General features: G+C 57.3%; 8 protein-coding genes across 8 annotated transcripts; 5 read left to right on the top strand and 3 right to left on the bottom strand.

Annotated features, from left to right (window-relative positions):
* Window positions 1-266: 266 nt before the first annotated feature.
* TRAVEDRAFT_42932 (uncharacterized protein) lies at window positions 267-1,510 on the top strand (the record flags this gene model as incomplete). The annotated part of the gene is made up of 5 exons (XM_008035538.1): window positions 267-337; window positions 390-625; window positions 696-789; window positions 844-1,130; window positions 1,182-1,510. The coding sequence occupies 5 exons, from the start codon at window positions 267-269 to the stop codon at window positions 1,508-1,510; spliced, it is 1,017 nt and encodes a 338-aa protein (XP_008033729.1).
* Window positions 1,511-3,190: 1,680 nt separating this feature from the next.
* Window positions 3,191-4,360, bottom strand: TRAVEDRAFT_42931 (uncharacterized protein; the record flags this gene model as incomplete). Its single annotated transcript, XM_008035537.1, has 5 exons — window positions 3,191-3,355; window positions 3,407-3,703; window positions 3,755-3,947; window positions 3,997-4,297; window positions 4,345-4,360. The coding sequence occupies 5 exons, from the start codon at window positions 4,358-4,360 to the stop codon at window positions 3,191-3,193; spliced, it is 972 nt and encodes a 323-aa protein (XP_008033728.1).
* Window positions 4,361-5,245: 885 nt separating this feature from the next.
* TRAVEDRAFT_17222 (uncharacterized protein) lies at window positions 5,246-5,879 on the top strand (the record flags this gene model as incomplete). Its single annotated transcript, XM_008035250.1, has 3 exons — window positions 5,246-5,329; window positions 5,380-5,598; window positions 5,655-5,879. The coding sequence occupies 3 exons, from the start codon at window positions 5,246-5,248 to the stop codon at window positions 5,877-5,879; spliced, it is 528 nt and encodes a 175-aa protein (XP_008033441.1).
* Window positions 5,880-6,591: 712 nt separating this feature from the next.
* On the top strand, window positions 6,592-7,092 carry TRAVEDRAFT_108110 (uncharacterized protein; the record flags this gene model as incomplete). The annotated part of the gene is made up of 1 exon (XM_008035904.1): window positions 6,592-7,092. A coding segment is annotated over one exon (501 nt), but the record flags the coding sequence as incomplete, so codon positions are not given.
* A 513-nt stretch (window positions 7,093-7,605) lies between these two features.
* Window positions 7,606-8,365, top strand: TRAVEDRAFT_42928 (uncharacterized protein; the record flags this gene model as incomplete). Its single annotated transcript, XM_008035536.1, has 4 exons — window positions 7,606-7,670; window positions 7,723-7,997; window positions 8,050-8,093; window positions 8,147-8,365. The coding sequence occupies 4 exons, from the start codon at window positions 7,606-7,608 to the stop codon at window positions 8,363-8,365; spliced, it is 603 nt and encodes a 200-aa protein (XP_008033727.1).
* Window positions 8,366-8,559: 194 nt separating this feature from the next.
* On the top strand, window positions 8,560-9,536 carry TRAVEDRAFT_42927 (uncharacterized protein; the record flags this gene model as incomplete). Its single annotated transcript, XM_008035535.1, has 5 exons — window positions 8,560-8,579; window positions 8,635-8,751; window positions 8,815-9,086; window positions 9,163-9,221; window positions 9,276-9,536. The coding sequence occupies 5 exons, from the start codon at window positions 8,560-8,562 to the stop codon at window positions 9,534-9,536; spliced, it is 729 nt and encodes a 242-aa protein (XP_008033726.1).
* A 362-nt stretch (window positions 9,537-9,898) lies between these two features.
* TRAVEDRAFT_160500 (mitochondrial carrier) lies at window positions 9,899-11,493 on the bottom strand. Its single transcript, XM_008035903.1, has 10 exons — window positions 11,289-11,493; window positions 11,198-11,234; window positions 11,131-11,137; window positions 11,052-11,076; window positions 10,837-10,993; window positions 10,656-10,774; window positions 10,317-10,602; window positions 10,227-10,258; window positions 10,039-10,169; window positions 9,899-9,982 (listed from the first exon to the last, which is right to left on the bottom strand). The coding sequence occupies exons 1-10, from the start codon at window positions 11,413-11,415 to the stop codon at window positions 9,908-9,910; spliced, it is 996 nt and encodes a 331-aa protein (XP_008034094.1). The 5' UTR covers window positions 11,416-11,493; the 3' UTR covers window positions 9,899-9,907.
* Window positions 11,494-13,024: 1,531 nt separating this feature from the next.
* TRAVEDRAFT_99513 (uncharacterized protein) lies at window positions 13,025-13,285 on the bottom strand (the record flags this gene model as incomplete). Its single annotated transcript, XM_008035902.1, has 1 exon — window positions 13,025-13,285. A coding segment is annotated over one exon (261 nt), but the record flags the coding sequence as incomplete, so codon positions are not given.
* Between the last annotated feature and the right edge of the window lie 1,031 nt (window positions 13,286-14,316).

Genomic DNA, 14,316 nt, shown 5'->3' with positions numbered 1-14,316 from the left:
ATGTATCTCAGCGTTCTCCGCTCTGCATTTCGGCATCCAGCATTGTACGCGTGGTCCATGCTAAACTCCCTCGGAAGCTAGGGCATCCGTGCGCTCCATATCAACCTGTGCCGGGTCTCCGTTTCTCTCCCACGCACTCGCGGTGTGCGGAGAATTTAGGAGTTGCCTCTCGTTTCTCATAAATAGAAGAACACTGCAGCTATGCTCCGTCTCGTGCTCATCCTTCTCGGACACTCGCTTCATCTTCCCACACTCCGGTACCCTCCATGACCTCGCGCAAGTCCAAAGCCACGGATCAGGCTGTCGCTGGTTCGTCTCGAGACCCCAAACGTCTTCGGTGAGTGCTATGCTCGCGATGGGTACGCTTCATCCTAAGTCATGCTATCCAGTACCGGCAACGGTGAGCCTTTGGCGGATACCGGCGACGGTGAGCCTTTGGCGGATACCGACACCATCAACGCCGCGGATACCGTTACCAACAACGCCGCGGATACCGTTACCAACAACGCCGACAACGGCACGGACCCTGTGACCCAAGCACACCCTACTGCGGCCATCCGCACCCCACGCACCCAGGCCCCCGTTCAGGACAACACCTCTTCGACCGCCGTGTTGCAGCCTCCTGGTACGTCTCTCTCACCTGCCCGTCCGCCTCCACTTTTAAGTGACGCATGTGCTAATATGCGTCATCACAGCTCCTACCTCCCACACTGCAGGTGAACAAGTCGTAGAGGCCGACTTGACCCTCCGCGATGCCGACCGGGACTACATATTGCCCGACTTCATCCCGTGCGTTTACTTATACTCTGTTTTCGGTTTGTCCACTGACTACATTGTATACAGCCGGCTGCTATCGATCATGAACTACACCGAGCCCAACGCCAACAGATACAACATAGGCCTCATCCCCACCGGCGCCTCATGGGGCCCCGTAGGCGACGGGTCAGGTCTCGATAAGTTCATCTGCCTTCAGGGTCGCCCCCTTATCGCCTGGATGGAAGGCATCGTGACTTCTACTTGGTTCGCCCCTACCGAGGGTAGCCGAGTCAGCATCGGTGTCCGTCTGCTCTGCCAGCGCGACCAAGACGCGGCCAGGTACTTTCAGTACAGTGCCTGTCGCCCTGTCGGAGGTGCGTCCCCACGCTCTTTTGCCGATCTGTGCTAACATGCGCCCTTTGCAGATGCCACCCACTCCGGAATCGGGACGTATGCTGGCCGCTTCATCAACGGCCGTGGCGACGACGCAGCCGTAGTCTTCGACGAAGTCTACGACGGAAGCGACCGGCTCGGTAGCTGGGGCACCATGGCCAAGATCGATGGTTCTCGCGTCCAGAAGACCGATGTCGTTGTTGTCGAATGCTACATCAAGCGCTACAGATCTCGTGAAGCTAGCAGTCGCTTCAACTGGACTTCGTGGGGTGTAGGGTTCGAGCTCCTCCGCGTCGCTCACATCCTGGCCGGACCGGGCCCTGCCGACCTCCTTCCGGACGACAGCCAGGTTGACCTTTAGAACGTGAGTACTACAATTCGTTGATATTTACGCGACCAACTTTAATGATAGGCACACTGTGCAGCACTGCCCTCCAGCGTCTCGTGAGCTTCACCGTTCTGCGCCCCACCCCTCGCCCTCGATACGGACACCGTGACTGTTTCTATCCTTTACCTGAGCGATGTATTCCGATACGGACTCTGCCCTGTGAACTGATGTATACTATATTTATGTACTCCCAATTATAGCGCTGTTTGTCGCTCTTTCCGTTTGTGTCCTGCCTGTTGTGGTACAGCTACTTCCCCTGCGGTGACGCATACGACAGACCCTCGTACTGAGTCGCCATTGTTCTACCAAGCACCTAGTCAGTCGCGTGTACTGAAGCCGTGAACGACTTACCTTATATAGCATAACACCACTTCCATGCATCAGATCGCGAGACAATCGTCGCTCGTTGCTCGCGATCCCCCCTCGTCTTCTGCATCTACTGCCCGTCTACCTCCCTCGACCATGGCCCGCAAGAATGCCCGAACCCTCACGCCATCTCCATACATCGACTCGCGTACTCACCCGTAGACGACCCCAGCCGCAACACCCCGCCCACCCGGCTCAGCCCCAGACCCTCTGCGACTGCTCCGCCCAATTCGCGGAGGGAGATGGCGATGAGCGCCCGCCAACACGTGGTATGGTGCCCAATGGGTGCTCGCAGCCATTGCTGGACGTGTGGGATCGCGCGGTTAACTATGAAGGAGGGCGCGAGCTCCTTATGCGCGGCCAATCACGGTCAGGCCGTACTTGCACGACTTATCCGAGCTGCGAGAACGCGCTCCGAGTCAGCACGTGCACGAACGTCTTCTTGGGGTGATAGCTGAATCGAGAACACTCACGGATTGACGATCCCGCCGAGCGCCGCAGCTCCTCGCCGTCCATCCAGTAATTGAGCCAGAGTACGCCCCGGACCCGCGATTGGAACCGGACGGGTCCCCATCCTCTGCGGGCCAAAACGGACCAGGGCTATCGAGCGCGAGGTGGACATGGCCGAGCACGCGAGCGACGCGTCAGCCGCTGCGCTCGTGGAGGGGTGCGCGACGAGCTCGTGCGGTGGTATGCCCCGCTTACGACCTTCACCTCAAGAGCGTAGTCCTCTTGCGCGGCGGAGATGCTCTGCGCACGCCGAATATGTTCTGCGCGAGGTACTCAGGTGTCCTGTCGCCCATAGGATGTCAGCGTATAGTTTTAATCTGAATTGATATGTGTATCACCGCCCGGACGTAGTCCTGGTAGGTCACATATTTCATTGCCGTACCGTTGTAGACTCTTGCTCTGGTTTCCTCGCTCAGCACCAGGATATCGACGGCGCAGGTAGTTTGTTGAACTTGCGCATCATAGCAAAGTGTAAACGTATCTATCGCCGGCTGAGCCTTGCGCTCGCTCGATCTTCCAAGTTTCATGCCCGGGACCGTGGGGCACCTCAAGGAGGAAAAGCCACGTGCTCCAATCGACACGTGCCATCGGTCCCGAGACGGGCGCCTAGACCTGGTATCCCTCGCATCTGGCCAGTGACCCCTCTGCTCCCCTAGCTTCCACGCCGTACTAGTGCCTCTCAAAACTCGCATCACACCCACGCCACTTGTTCTCATTCACCGCCGTCTTAGATGCATAGATAACTTTGCATTATGGGGAGCTCATAGCGCTACAACATTACTCGCGGTCTGTGACCATCTCCTCCCCATCCCCGCCGCCACCCGCAACAGCGTTGGTAGCGGACAGGACAGGCGCCGTGTGTACAACGCGAGCCTGTGCGGAGGTCTGTTGCTCCTCAGCAGGGGGAGGCCGGGACTCGTTGACACGTAAACCGATAACTGCCTGCGCAAAAGTAAGTCTACAAATCACGTATACTCCTTAACGCGGACTTACCTGGGCTTCCATAGCGGACCATAGCCTGACGACGTCGTGCATAACGAACGTCACCCTGGATCCCTGAGACTTCCTGGTGCGTACGGTTTCAATCCGTGCAGAAATGGTGACCTCCACGAAGTCCCCCCGGCCGATGGCATCGCATACGACAGGCATGTTGACGCCGTTCTTCCTGCGTAAGGAGGTGTTGATCCTGTGGTCGATGCACCATTGGTCGGCTATCTTGCGAGCTGCACGTCGGGGGTCATTGGCATCGGTGAGCGTGACTGCGCTCGATCGCTTCTGCGTTGCTCGGACCTGCGTAACATATTGGTAACGTTCACGACATATCTATCAGCTCTCACTCACCTTCGTAAAGACAGGCTGTCTAAGAGCAATACGATCGTCTTCTGCGCCCGCCGCGTGGACTTCTGCGCCGACGTGAACCGCGATTAGTTCCCGAATGTTGCGAAGCGCTTCGACCTGCGACTTGAACGGCTCCTTGAATCCTCCAGACTCCAAGGTCAAGAACTGCGCAGCGCCCTGCACGTCCTTTGGTTTCCTATGAACGCGTTAGTCCTTACTCCGCCAGATGTGCTACCTGTACTCACCCTTTCCAGTTGCCAAACATGGACAGCGAGCACGCGGCAACGAAACCTTGCAAAATGATGTTGACCGTCCATAGGTCTTTGCCGTCAGGCGCTAGCGTCTCGTCGGTGTAGACAAGGTGCTTTACGCGGGACATCGTTGCATTGTCGTCGTTGTCGTCGTCGACGACCGTGGCCCAGTCGCACATCTCGTCGAACGTGGCGGGTACGAACTGCCAGCTCTCTCGAACCTGCAGATCAAAACCGCCAGATGTAGCACATCCGAGGTTGTTGGGCCATACAGCAGGTACGATGGCGCGATTAACTACCAACGGTTAGCACCTATCCGCGCCCAACGATCAACGTACTTACCTGTGACGACAGACATGGCGAACTGCAATAGAAGGTTATGTTCCTTGGTTTGCCTGACCGACTGATCCCTTTTTATACTGTGCCGGTAATTTCGTCTGCATACCCCCCTTTGATACATCAAGTTTGTGGAGCACATTCTACGTTCATAATGCTCATCCGCTGCACTACGATCAGCGCCAGCCTCGACGCCACGTTGAATATGCTATCTACCAGTACTGTGCTTCATCTCCATCGTACTTCAGCGCAGGCCCTCAACATCGCGCGTGGCGCACCCGATACAGGTAATTGCTGCTTCTGGCCTTCGTTCATCCTCTACATTTCGCTCACCATCGCCCGCTCAGCGTTCCATCGACTACAACACCGGACTGAGCGGTACGGCGGAAACACTGAACACGGTGACAACATCATGGCATACGGACAAACCGCCAAGCACCGCATCCTCGAAATGCACAATTCGTACGAGTCGAAAAGAATTAGCCCTGCGTGCGTTCTCGAGCTCTGCCTGCATCGAATCCTCCGGTATGTTCATATCCGCGCCCTCTGCATGACTTGACTGCATCATCTCTCCATGATATTTAGCATCCGCCGCCGACAGTGCCCATATGCCTACAGATTGTGGCGTTGCTGGCCTGCGTGCTGCAGCGGATAATGTGCATCATCATGGCACCTGCGGGTACACGGATGCAGGCGCTGCGTTCAGAGATGTTTGCAATAGCGGATGACGGGCTACCTCCATTGCCAACCGTCCAGTTCCAGTGCAGTCATACACCACCCAACACGAACACTTCGCGCGGTAATTTTGCAAAGTCCCTTCGTCGCCACGCTATAAATTCGCGTTGCGCTCCTGCCTGCCAACATCATCGCAACCTCCCAAATATTCTACTCTCTATCACCCTCTACGATGGCATCCGACGGCAACCCCGACATTCTGCTTAGCGTGCCCATCTACATCCAGGCGCCTCCGATCGAAGGCGGTGACCGAAACGTAAGTGGCCGTTGGTGCGATGTAATGACTGTCGCTCATTGTCCGTCTAGAGACATATCCTCATCAACGTTCGTCTGCTCCACGTCGACGACGACAGTGTCCGTCTCGAGGCGGTGTGGAACTCCTTGGAGGCCATGCCGTACGGACCCGTGGGTGTCACGGGTATCGTGGTCCCTCGCAGAGTCGGTCTGCAAGTCTTCTTGCCCCGCGACCCCTTTGTGATGCCTATCTACGTCATCATCACGCGCCAGAACAGGTTCGGATCCAGAGTGCGTCGACTGTCAACGTACTACATCGCCTGTGTACTCATCACCTTTCATGATAGTATCAGCTCGGCGCCGCCGTCCACCTGCACGAGTGGATCCCCGGCATCATCGAGGTCGACATCGATTTCCTCCGCATTCGTCGCCGCAACGTTCACCGGTCGTCCGTGTTAAGCATTGTGCATGCGCGCGATGTCGCTAGCACTAGGGCCGATGTCAATGCCGAGAACGACAACCAAGACGCTGTCGACGGAGAGGCGGCGGATTCAACGGATATGCAGGAGTGAATTAGCATTCCATAACAAAGCCCGTCCTGCTCTCCCTGTGCCGTCTGCGATTCAATGTACATTTGCCTCGGACTCTACGCTATGCAACTCCCCTCCATGTCACCAGTGTGATGAAATGCAGCCCTGCCGTCAACCTCCCTAGCCTTCACCGTATATAAGCTCTCTTTCCAGCAGCCATCCTCGGTAGCACCCCAGCCCGTGCCCCATCATCCTTCTTCGCCGGCTCGCTACGACTTGTCTCCACGCCAAACTATCGTCGCATCTCCTACCCCCCAGCTCTAGCTCGTTCTCTTCACCCGTATCCTTGCCGAGCGTCGGTTCCTCCCCCGCGAACAACAACCATGCCTTTGATGTCCCGTATGTGCGCGTACGTCCATGCCTTGTCCTATCTCGTTATGTTCCTTACTTATCAACCAACAGTTCCAAGGGAGAGCGTTCGGTCAAGCCTCTCCTGACGGCACACCCTGACAACGTTGGTCGTAATCTGCCGGGGTGAGTAGCTGTGCTGTTCTTTTTCCTATCGTCTCTGATCGGAGAGTTTAGCTTGAACCATGACACCATGTACCAACTTGCCAATGTCATCGATCCCAAGTCGCTCAAGAACTGGCGCGCCTCATGCCGGTTCGCCGATCGCACGTCTAGCCATGCCCTCCACCTCCGTTACAACGCCGCTTTGTCGATGTTCGTCAAAGATCCGAATGCACTGCGCAACATCCTGCGCCTCACGCGTTCAGTCATCTCAGGCTCCACCGCTCTTCACGTCCTCGACATCGACCGCGCGTCTGCATGGACGCCTAACGATCTCGACATCTACGCCCCAATCACCGCTGCCGCCGTCGTCGTGAACTACCTTGTCACCGTCGAAGGCTATGATGTCGTCGACAGTCCCGCGCCTGCGAAGTATCCATACCCCTCCTCCCGTTCTGGCTTCAACGCCGTCGCTCACCTCCGGCGCGGTGACATTGAGATCGATGTCATACGCTCGAACACAATCTCCGCCTTACACCCTATCCCCTTCTTCTGGTCGAGCCACCTCATGAACTATCTCACTGCGGACTCATACTGCATGGCATACCCGGACGATACGCTCGCCGGACGCGGTCTCCTCAATCCTATCCAACTCATCGAGCATCAGTATCCCCTTCCTCGGACCATGCGCACCATGAAGAAGTACAGGGCCCGTGGTTACATCTTCCGGTCCCGCCCCACCGCCTGGGAGTCCGACCCCGGCCGCGCGTGCGACAGCGGTCCGAGTTGCCCGCGCACTGTGCGTTACTTTGGGGACAAGCATTGCTTGATGGGCTCCTTCACCTCCTACGCCGACCCTTCTCCGCATGACCGCGCTCTGCCCGACTCGACTCGCACCGTTCGCTGGTGGCGTGGTGGCCCTGTATGTGGCCAAATCTGTACGCATTCCATCTTCGAGCACCTCCGCTCCATCCCGACCGTCCGTACTGTGCGCGCCGCTGACACCGCTTAGCATACGTGAACCAACTACGTTCTAGTGTATAAATGTATCACCTTCATGCTACCATTCCATTCCTTTCCTCGCGTTCCAGATCCGTTATGTATGCTTCTTTGTCCCTGTACCATACGAAACCCTCTACGTGACACGGACGCTCGCCTCTCCCGAAAGACTCTACGTGACACGGACGCTCACCTCTCCCTATATATTTAAATAACTGCCGTTCTTCCTCCCGCATCGTCCGCCTACCTCCTCTCAGCCATGACGATGACTCTCAACATCCAGCTATCCACGCTCGGCGTGTTCTTGCCCGAGCGCTGCCTCTCGTGCGTGCCCCCACTGTTCTCTTGGCCATGCGATACTGACTACGCTCGCTAGAGCATTGCAGGACCTGTACCTTAGCGCTGGCAAATCGGTGGCAGACGTCCCCAACGGTACCACCTGGACCTTCGGTCACGCCGGATCCCCGACCAAGGCCGTCCTCATGGATGGGGACCACCCCTACTCCATCCGCGTTATCGGCGTGATGCGTGAATGCTGCTTCGACAACATCTACCCCCACTTCACTATCATGCCCCTCTTCGAGCGCGATGCAAACGTCTTCAGCGCCATATTCAGCGATCCAACCGCCCAAGATTGGGAGATCGAACCTGGTACGTACTCATACTCCATCGAGCCCGCATAGGTGTTTACCGTGCTTGTTAGATGGACATCGCCCTGACGTTCCACTTTCCCTCAATGACGACCTAGTACATTCAATTTCATCCCTTTTCATGCTCGCTATTCTGACTTACGCCTGCAGGAGAGTATCCGGGTCACCGACAGCACCGACTTACGGTTCGCCAACGGCCGTGGGCGTCCCATCATTCCCCGTACCATCTTGAAGTGCAACGACGTTGTAGTAGCGTTCGTGAACGTCGTCCTCAACGCCCACCTCTTCTCCACCCCCTCTTACTCTTTCGTCGTACGCCACCTCACCTTAGTACACTCCTCCACCGACCGGGAAGCTGGTACCCTGTAGCCTTCACCGCTCCGTGACTCTTAACCTCCGATATGATCTGACTCCGTGTCATGTACTCTCCGTTCTACGTACCCTAAATGTGGCTCTCCGTTGCATTCTTGCGTCGTGCTGTACATATATATATATGCCTTCCTCTGCCATTTCAACCCGTTATCCCCTCACCTGTTGTGAATACCATCTACGCCGCGCCCCGCATGACCACGAAGCGCACCAGGTGAGTCGCCGCGCTTGATGAACATACCCCCCATCGTTTATTTGCTGTCGGGAAGGGAAACCTCCCCTGAAGACGAGCATCATCAAGAGCAGCACGACGTCAAAGATCCTCACGTGCTGGTAGACCCTTACAAAGTTACCCTTCCTGACTGGATCTCGCCAGAAGTCAACCGGTACGTTGTTGTGCGGTTCCGTGTCTCTCTTCCCCCGCTCCCCGCTAACCGTGGCCGTTTCAGTCGCTTGCGCCGCTTCCTCGACTACACCGCGTCTGCGCAGTTACTGTACTACGTGTCACAGCTCCCTCTCGACCGTTGCTGGGGCACGGGCTCGTGCTCGCGTTTTCTATGTGACCCCGCAACAAACACGCCGTTGCGGATGTGGTTCATGGGACTCGTGGAGTCTGCCTCGCATTCGTCTACGCGAACCGAACCTCGATCTCAGTTCACTTTGGACGTCAGGTGCATCCGCGACGTGGACCTCGAGTCCGTCAACCAGCTGCTTCATCTCAGTAAGCCGCATCCTCGTGTGTTGACTCGCTTGATTCCTTGGGCGAATACTGACCAACTGCTCATTTCCCTTACCAGAACACGAATCATCCTTTTTCCACGCAGCTCGCAGTGCCGTGTCTTGCCAAGGCTGTTGCGTAAGAATCGCCCTCACTTGACAGTCGTCACTCTTGCTTATTCTGTGCTGGCAGATATTCACCGCTGTCTTCGACGCGACAGAGACCTACAAGTCCAAGCATGCGATGCCCACAATCCCTGCGACGGACATCGTTTTCCAGGATCTCGTTCTTGTCGAGTTCTTCTGTTATCGAGAGCGTGCGAAGCCTGCTCGAAACAGCCCGCGTTGGACGGCTTGGAGTACGGCTTTCCACATCGAGTCCGTATCGCTCCTTGCCCGTGCCCCCCGCGCTCAGTACAACGAACCTGTCGACACTTTCTCCGGCCACATGTAATCCGCGTCCGCTGTATCCATATAGTACCTGTTCGATGTGAAATTCACTTGTCCCTTAAACCGCGTGAGGTAGCGGGCATTGCCGCTGGCCGGCGCTACACGACTTATCCTTGTTCTGGGTTCCCCAATTGGCAGCCTGAGACCCATATACGGACTACCTGCGCCGATCCCGAAGAGCGATCGGGCTCAGAGCTGGCGGCGCTGGAAATCATGTTCTGGTCTTCTTTTCGTAGTCACAATATTCAGTGCGGAAGCGGCTTGTGTGCGTGGGACCAAGAGAGGGAAACGCGAGCATGATATCGCAAGACGATCTCCCGTTGCGTAACATGCTTAGTAGATGTACAAGATGCATCAAATTCTGTAAAGACTCTATCACATAGCTTCTATGCCGAACCAGTATCTGACACGCTCGAATATCAGGAACGTCAGGATAGTATGTGTACCCAGCTAATGATCGCAAATCAGCCTGAAAGCAAATAAACGAACAGGGGGAATCCACTCACTCTTGCCCAGCACATGCCGAAGCCCTTGTAAAATCCGAATGGCCCCTCACGCGCTAAGACTTGCCTGATGCAGTCAAACGCGCCTCTGAACTCGTGCTTCTTGTCGTTCATCAGCCGTACCTTTACCACATCTGCACAAGCCAGCGCATGAGCTTCAGATACGGACGGTAGTCCACGTGTGCACTCACCGACTGGATTCGAGGTGATGGAACAGAACAATCTACAGCGCACACAGGTGTTAGCTCCCGGAAAGCGGCGCGCTGAGGGTAGAAACGTACCCCGCAAAAGTGCTCGCAACGAGGTGCAGCGGCACGCCCTCTTGCATGATACCTCGCCTCTTTAGCGACTGCTTGATCTGGTCATACGAGCATATCTGCGTCGCCGACAAGACGATACCACGAATCGTCGTCGCTTCCACTCCGCGGTAAAGCGCCCCAAGACCACCTGATAGCGAAGACGCGCCCTTCGATGCGGCGAAGGTGGCGCCGTCTCGATAGATGGAAGCAAAGGCGTGTCGCATGTTCCGATATGGGCTACCATCGGGGTAATGCGCCTGCATCCGCACTGTAGTGGAACGTTCGTAACCGCGACAGCAGCAAGCGTAGAGTGAGCTTTACCTTTAACAAGGTCGGCGGGGTTTGCTAGAGCACTGCCTATGGTAGCGGCGATGCTAGCCGCAGCTACTTTGAGGGGAAGTCCTTCACGTGTAAGTGCACCTTTCGACGCCGTGTGCAACCTGCAAAAACAGAAACATCAGTACTCAAATGTGAAATATGTCAAATTTGATGGGGTACATACTTGTCCTTGAAAAACTCGTAGGTGCCCATTCGGATACCGGAATAAACGAGCTCGCGAAGCATACTTGCTGAGAGGCCGCCCGTAAGGCTCAGCACGCCCTCCTTACGTGCCATCTCAACGCCGACGGACCAAAACGAACTTCCGCTCGCCCCAGGTGCTGCAATCGCCTCAATGAGTGTCGTGATTTCGCAAGAAATCACAACTTGAACACATACTTTGCCGTCGAAGCTGTTGCCGTACCTGCGCAGATCATGTCAATACAAATTACGAGCGTCAACGCACGAGCCTGCTCACCTTGACGCTACAGCCGCGGAAAAGTTCGCGTTCAGTGGAGCCTCCCGAGGTAACGGAGGAAACTCACATATCCGTCGGGTTGCATATCGCAGAAGAAACCATGTCTATTCAAAACCCATGGTCAGCTCGCTCACACCGAAACGGCCGGCCGCACTTACTGCTTATCGCTGCGCCCACAAACTTGAGCGCATACTGCGAATCCCGGGGAACCTCCACCGCATCTTCCAGAACGGCCACCTTCTCCTCCAGCGGGGTGACCGTCATCGTGACCGGAGCCGCGGCCATGGTCCTAAAGCAATAGAGTCGTTCAACTGTGCCCGAAGGAGTCGATGTCCGTGCGAGTGACGACGGTACTGGTCTGCGAGAACCGCTGGAGGTTCGAGACAAAGCAGCACAAGCGAGGGCCACTTATAGGCCGTGCGCACGTCCGCGCGCTGCGGCCCCTGACTGCCGGGTTCCCGCTCGCCCGCCGTGCGTCGTCCCGGGCGATGCGTCAGCGCCTGGCGAGGACGGGGAGACGAACAGGGAGCGTGTACGCGGGTCAAGTGATCGTGGCGGCGGTCTCATGATGACTTCGCTTCCGCCGTCCTACGGCAGCACGCCGATTGCCCTCACGCTGACCAAAGCGCGCGTGCTTGGTGGCAGGGAGGCAGGGAAGATGCGGGATGGACAGGTATTCGGAGAGCAGCATTCGGAATGGATGGAGCGCGTTGATACCAACGTCCGAGGGTATTCGGAAAAGCGAGAGATTCCGAATGGCGCGACGCCGAGAGCGAATCTTTGGCTGGACATTACGGCGAGAGAGACCGAAGAATATGTCATAGAACGCCCTCAGCGCACAGCGAGTACATCGTTATAGATGGGATAGCCAGAGTGAGGTGTTGGTGGTCGGAGCACAAGAAGCTTGAAAAGGCTATCACTCACCTCGAAACAGTTTGCTCGGGTCGGGATCAAGGTGCTCTTGGCGCCTAAATGCCACGCGGCTCGCAAAGCGGCATCCAAGGCGCAAGCGCTTACCTGTTTGTCTCTCTCTCTCTCTTCTCCCTCACTCGGCAGCGTCCCACCTTGACTGGTTGCTCCTTGAACATGGAGAACTGCATCGTGAAGCTAGACGTGTTGATACAGAATGGATTGTGCAAGTCTCCGCCATTTTGACACCACACGGATCGCACCGCCCAACGCGCGCACATCGCGAGCGTAGATAGTAGCGCTCTTGGAAGGCGAGCCAAGGGTTGCGTTCTTTGCTGGAACAGGCGTGTCAACGTTGGTCAAGAGGCACGGCGCGAATGCCTTCCCCTCTTTGGCGTAGCTCCAGGGCCTGCTGTGGTCGTTAGTACAGCGGCCCGGCTCGAAGCTTACTCCCGACGGATGCTCCTCTATTTCCGGTATGTACTCCAACGAAGCTAGACTGCGCCGTTGATGAGCAGGGTCCCCATCTGAAATGAACTGATGTAGGAACACCTGTCTGTCGATCTCAGCCTGAGAGCCAGACCTACGCCGGCCGTAAGCGGATGTAGTCGTGTCGACGAAAGGAGAATTCACAACCGCATCACTGAAGGCTTCCGCGTGTGGTTCATCGTCGTTAATTGACGTTCTGAGCGAATCTTTGCCTCATCAAGCGGTATCTCGCACCGAAGTAGAGCAGAGGAATAGCTGCGGGTAAATCCGGGCGGGTACGTCTTTTGCTCTACACAAATACAAATTGTACGTTAACTCCTGCTCCTCCCCATCATAGGTTGCATAGCGCATATGGTGCATACTGTCACGTCCCGGCCGTGCTCGATGAGCATAATGATGTCTATAGTCAAACTGCGTCAAGATCAGCGATAGGCCCAAGTCATCTTATGAAGGCATATGCGTACCTGTCGAATATCGAACCAGTCTACTGACTCTCCCGCTCTAGAAGGCTGTTGAGACACCGCACAACGATGCCAACGCCCTCCTCCACCATCTCGCGGTCCTCTTCGTCGACTCGCGCAAGTACCCGACCGAACCGATCCGGGTGCCACCGCCGCAAAGCGTTCCGGACCTTCTCCCTGCGCGTCTCCCCGGGCTGCAGCGGCGAGAGCACGAACCGCGTCACCTTTGCGGTCGTGATGTCGTCCAGCGACCGCGGCCTCGCGAACGTCGGCCACGGGATGTCGCAGAACCCGAGCGACTCCGAGGTGCTCGAGAGTTCCGCCCACCGGGACTCGTACTCGCTCTGTGCCTCCCGCTCCGCCTCCTGCCGCCGACTCCGTAGCGCCTCGCGCTCCCGCTCCCAGCGGGCCCGCGCCTGTTCTTCTTCGAGCCTCCGCTTCTCGAATGCCTCTCGGTGCCGCTCGCTCTCCCGCCGGTACGCCTGCAGCCGCTGCATCTCCTCCTCGAGCATCAGCTCGGCCTCGCGCTGCCACCGCCGCTTCCGTCGCGCCGCCTCCTCCATCGCGGCGTAGGGGTCGCCGTAGTGCACGTCCTCGGCTGCATGCCGACCTCGGTGGCCGGACGCGACGATGCGGTACGCGGCCTGCTCGCGAATGGCGTCGCGCGCCTGTTGCTGGTGGATCCACTGCACGGTCTCGTCGTTCTCCTCCGCCATGCGCGCGAACTGCTGCTCGAGCACCCACGCGTACGTCTTCGCCACGTGCTGCCACGGGTTCGCATCCGCGTACTGGGGTGTGGCCATCGTGCGTGAGCGGCGCATCGCGGGGTGGGCGTGCGCGGTGGAGCTGTGCGATGTCGATGCGCGCCCCGAGAACGACGCTCGGTCGTCGTGGTAGTGCTTCGGGGAGTAGTGGTGGTGTGGTGGCTCGTAGTAAGCCGGCTGTGGAGAAGCGAACATCGTTTATAACAGCGAGAGGGCGAACAAAAGGTATAATGGGCTTGAATCGACGGCCGAAAGCGGCAGGACGATGATGGGGAGCGCGCGCGAGAGAGGGGGAGCTGGGGATATGGGTGCGTGTATGGCGACCCTGCGCGGGCGAGCCGCACCATATGTACCTCCTCGGAAGACCGGCCGCGAGAGGAGGTCGATTGTGTGGGTTCGCGTGCGATCGTGTTAGGGGTGCAGCAGCTGCGCGTCTGACCATGCAATGGGCCCTTGCCTCCCCGCCTCCTCGTGCCGGAAACGGAGGGCTTTCCGGTATGGGCTCCTGCCGCGGCTCCCTCGCACCGACCGCCTGAAATCCCCCCGATCGGGCCTTGTCGCCT

The sequence above is a fragment of the Trametes versicolor genome, assembly GCF_000271585.1.
Source record: "Trametes versicolor FP-101664 SS1 unplaced genomic scaffold TRAVEscaffold_2, whole genome shotgun sequence".
NCBI classification, from domain to species: domain Eukaryota; kingdom Fungi; phylum Basidiomycota; class Agaricomycetes; order Polyporales; family Polyporaceae; genus Trametes; species Trametes versicolor.
Note: the sequence above shows the minus strand (reverse complement) of the source record. Positions and strands in the feature narration are given on the sequence as shown.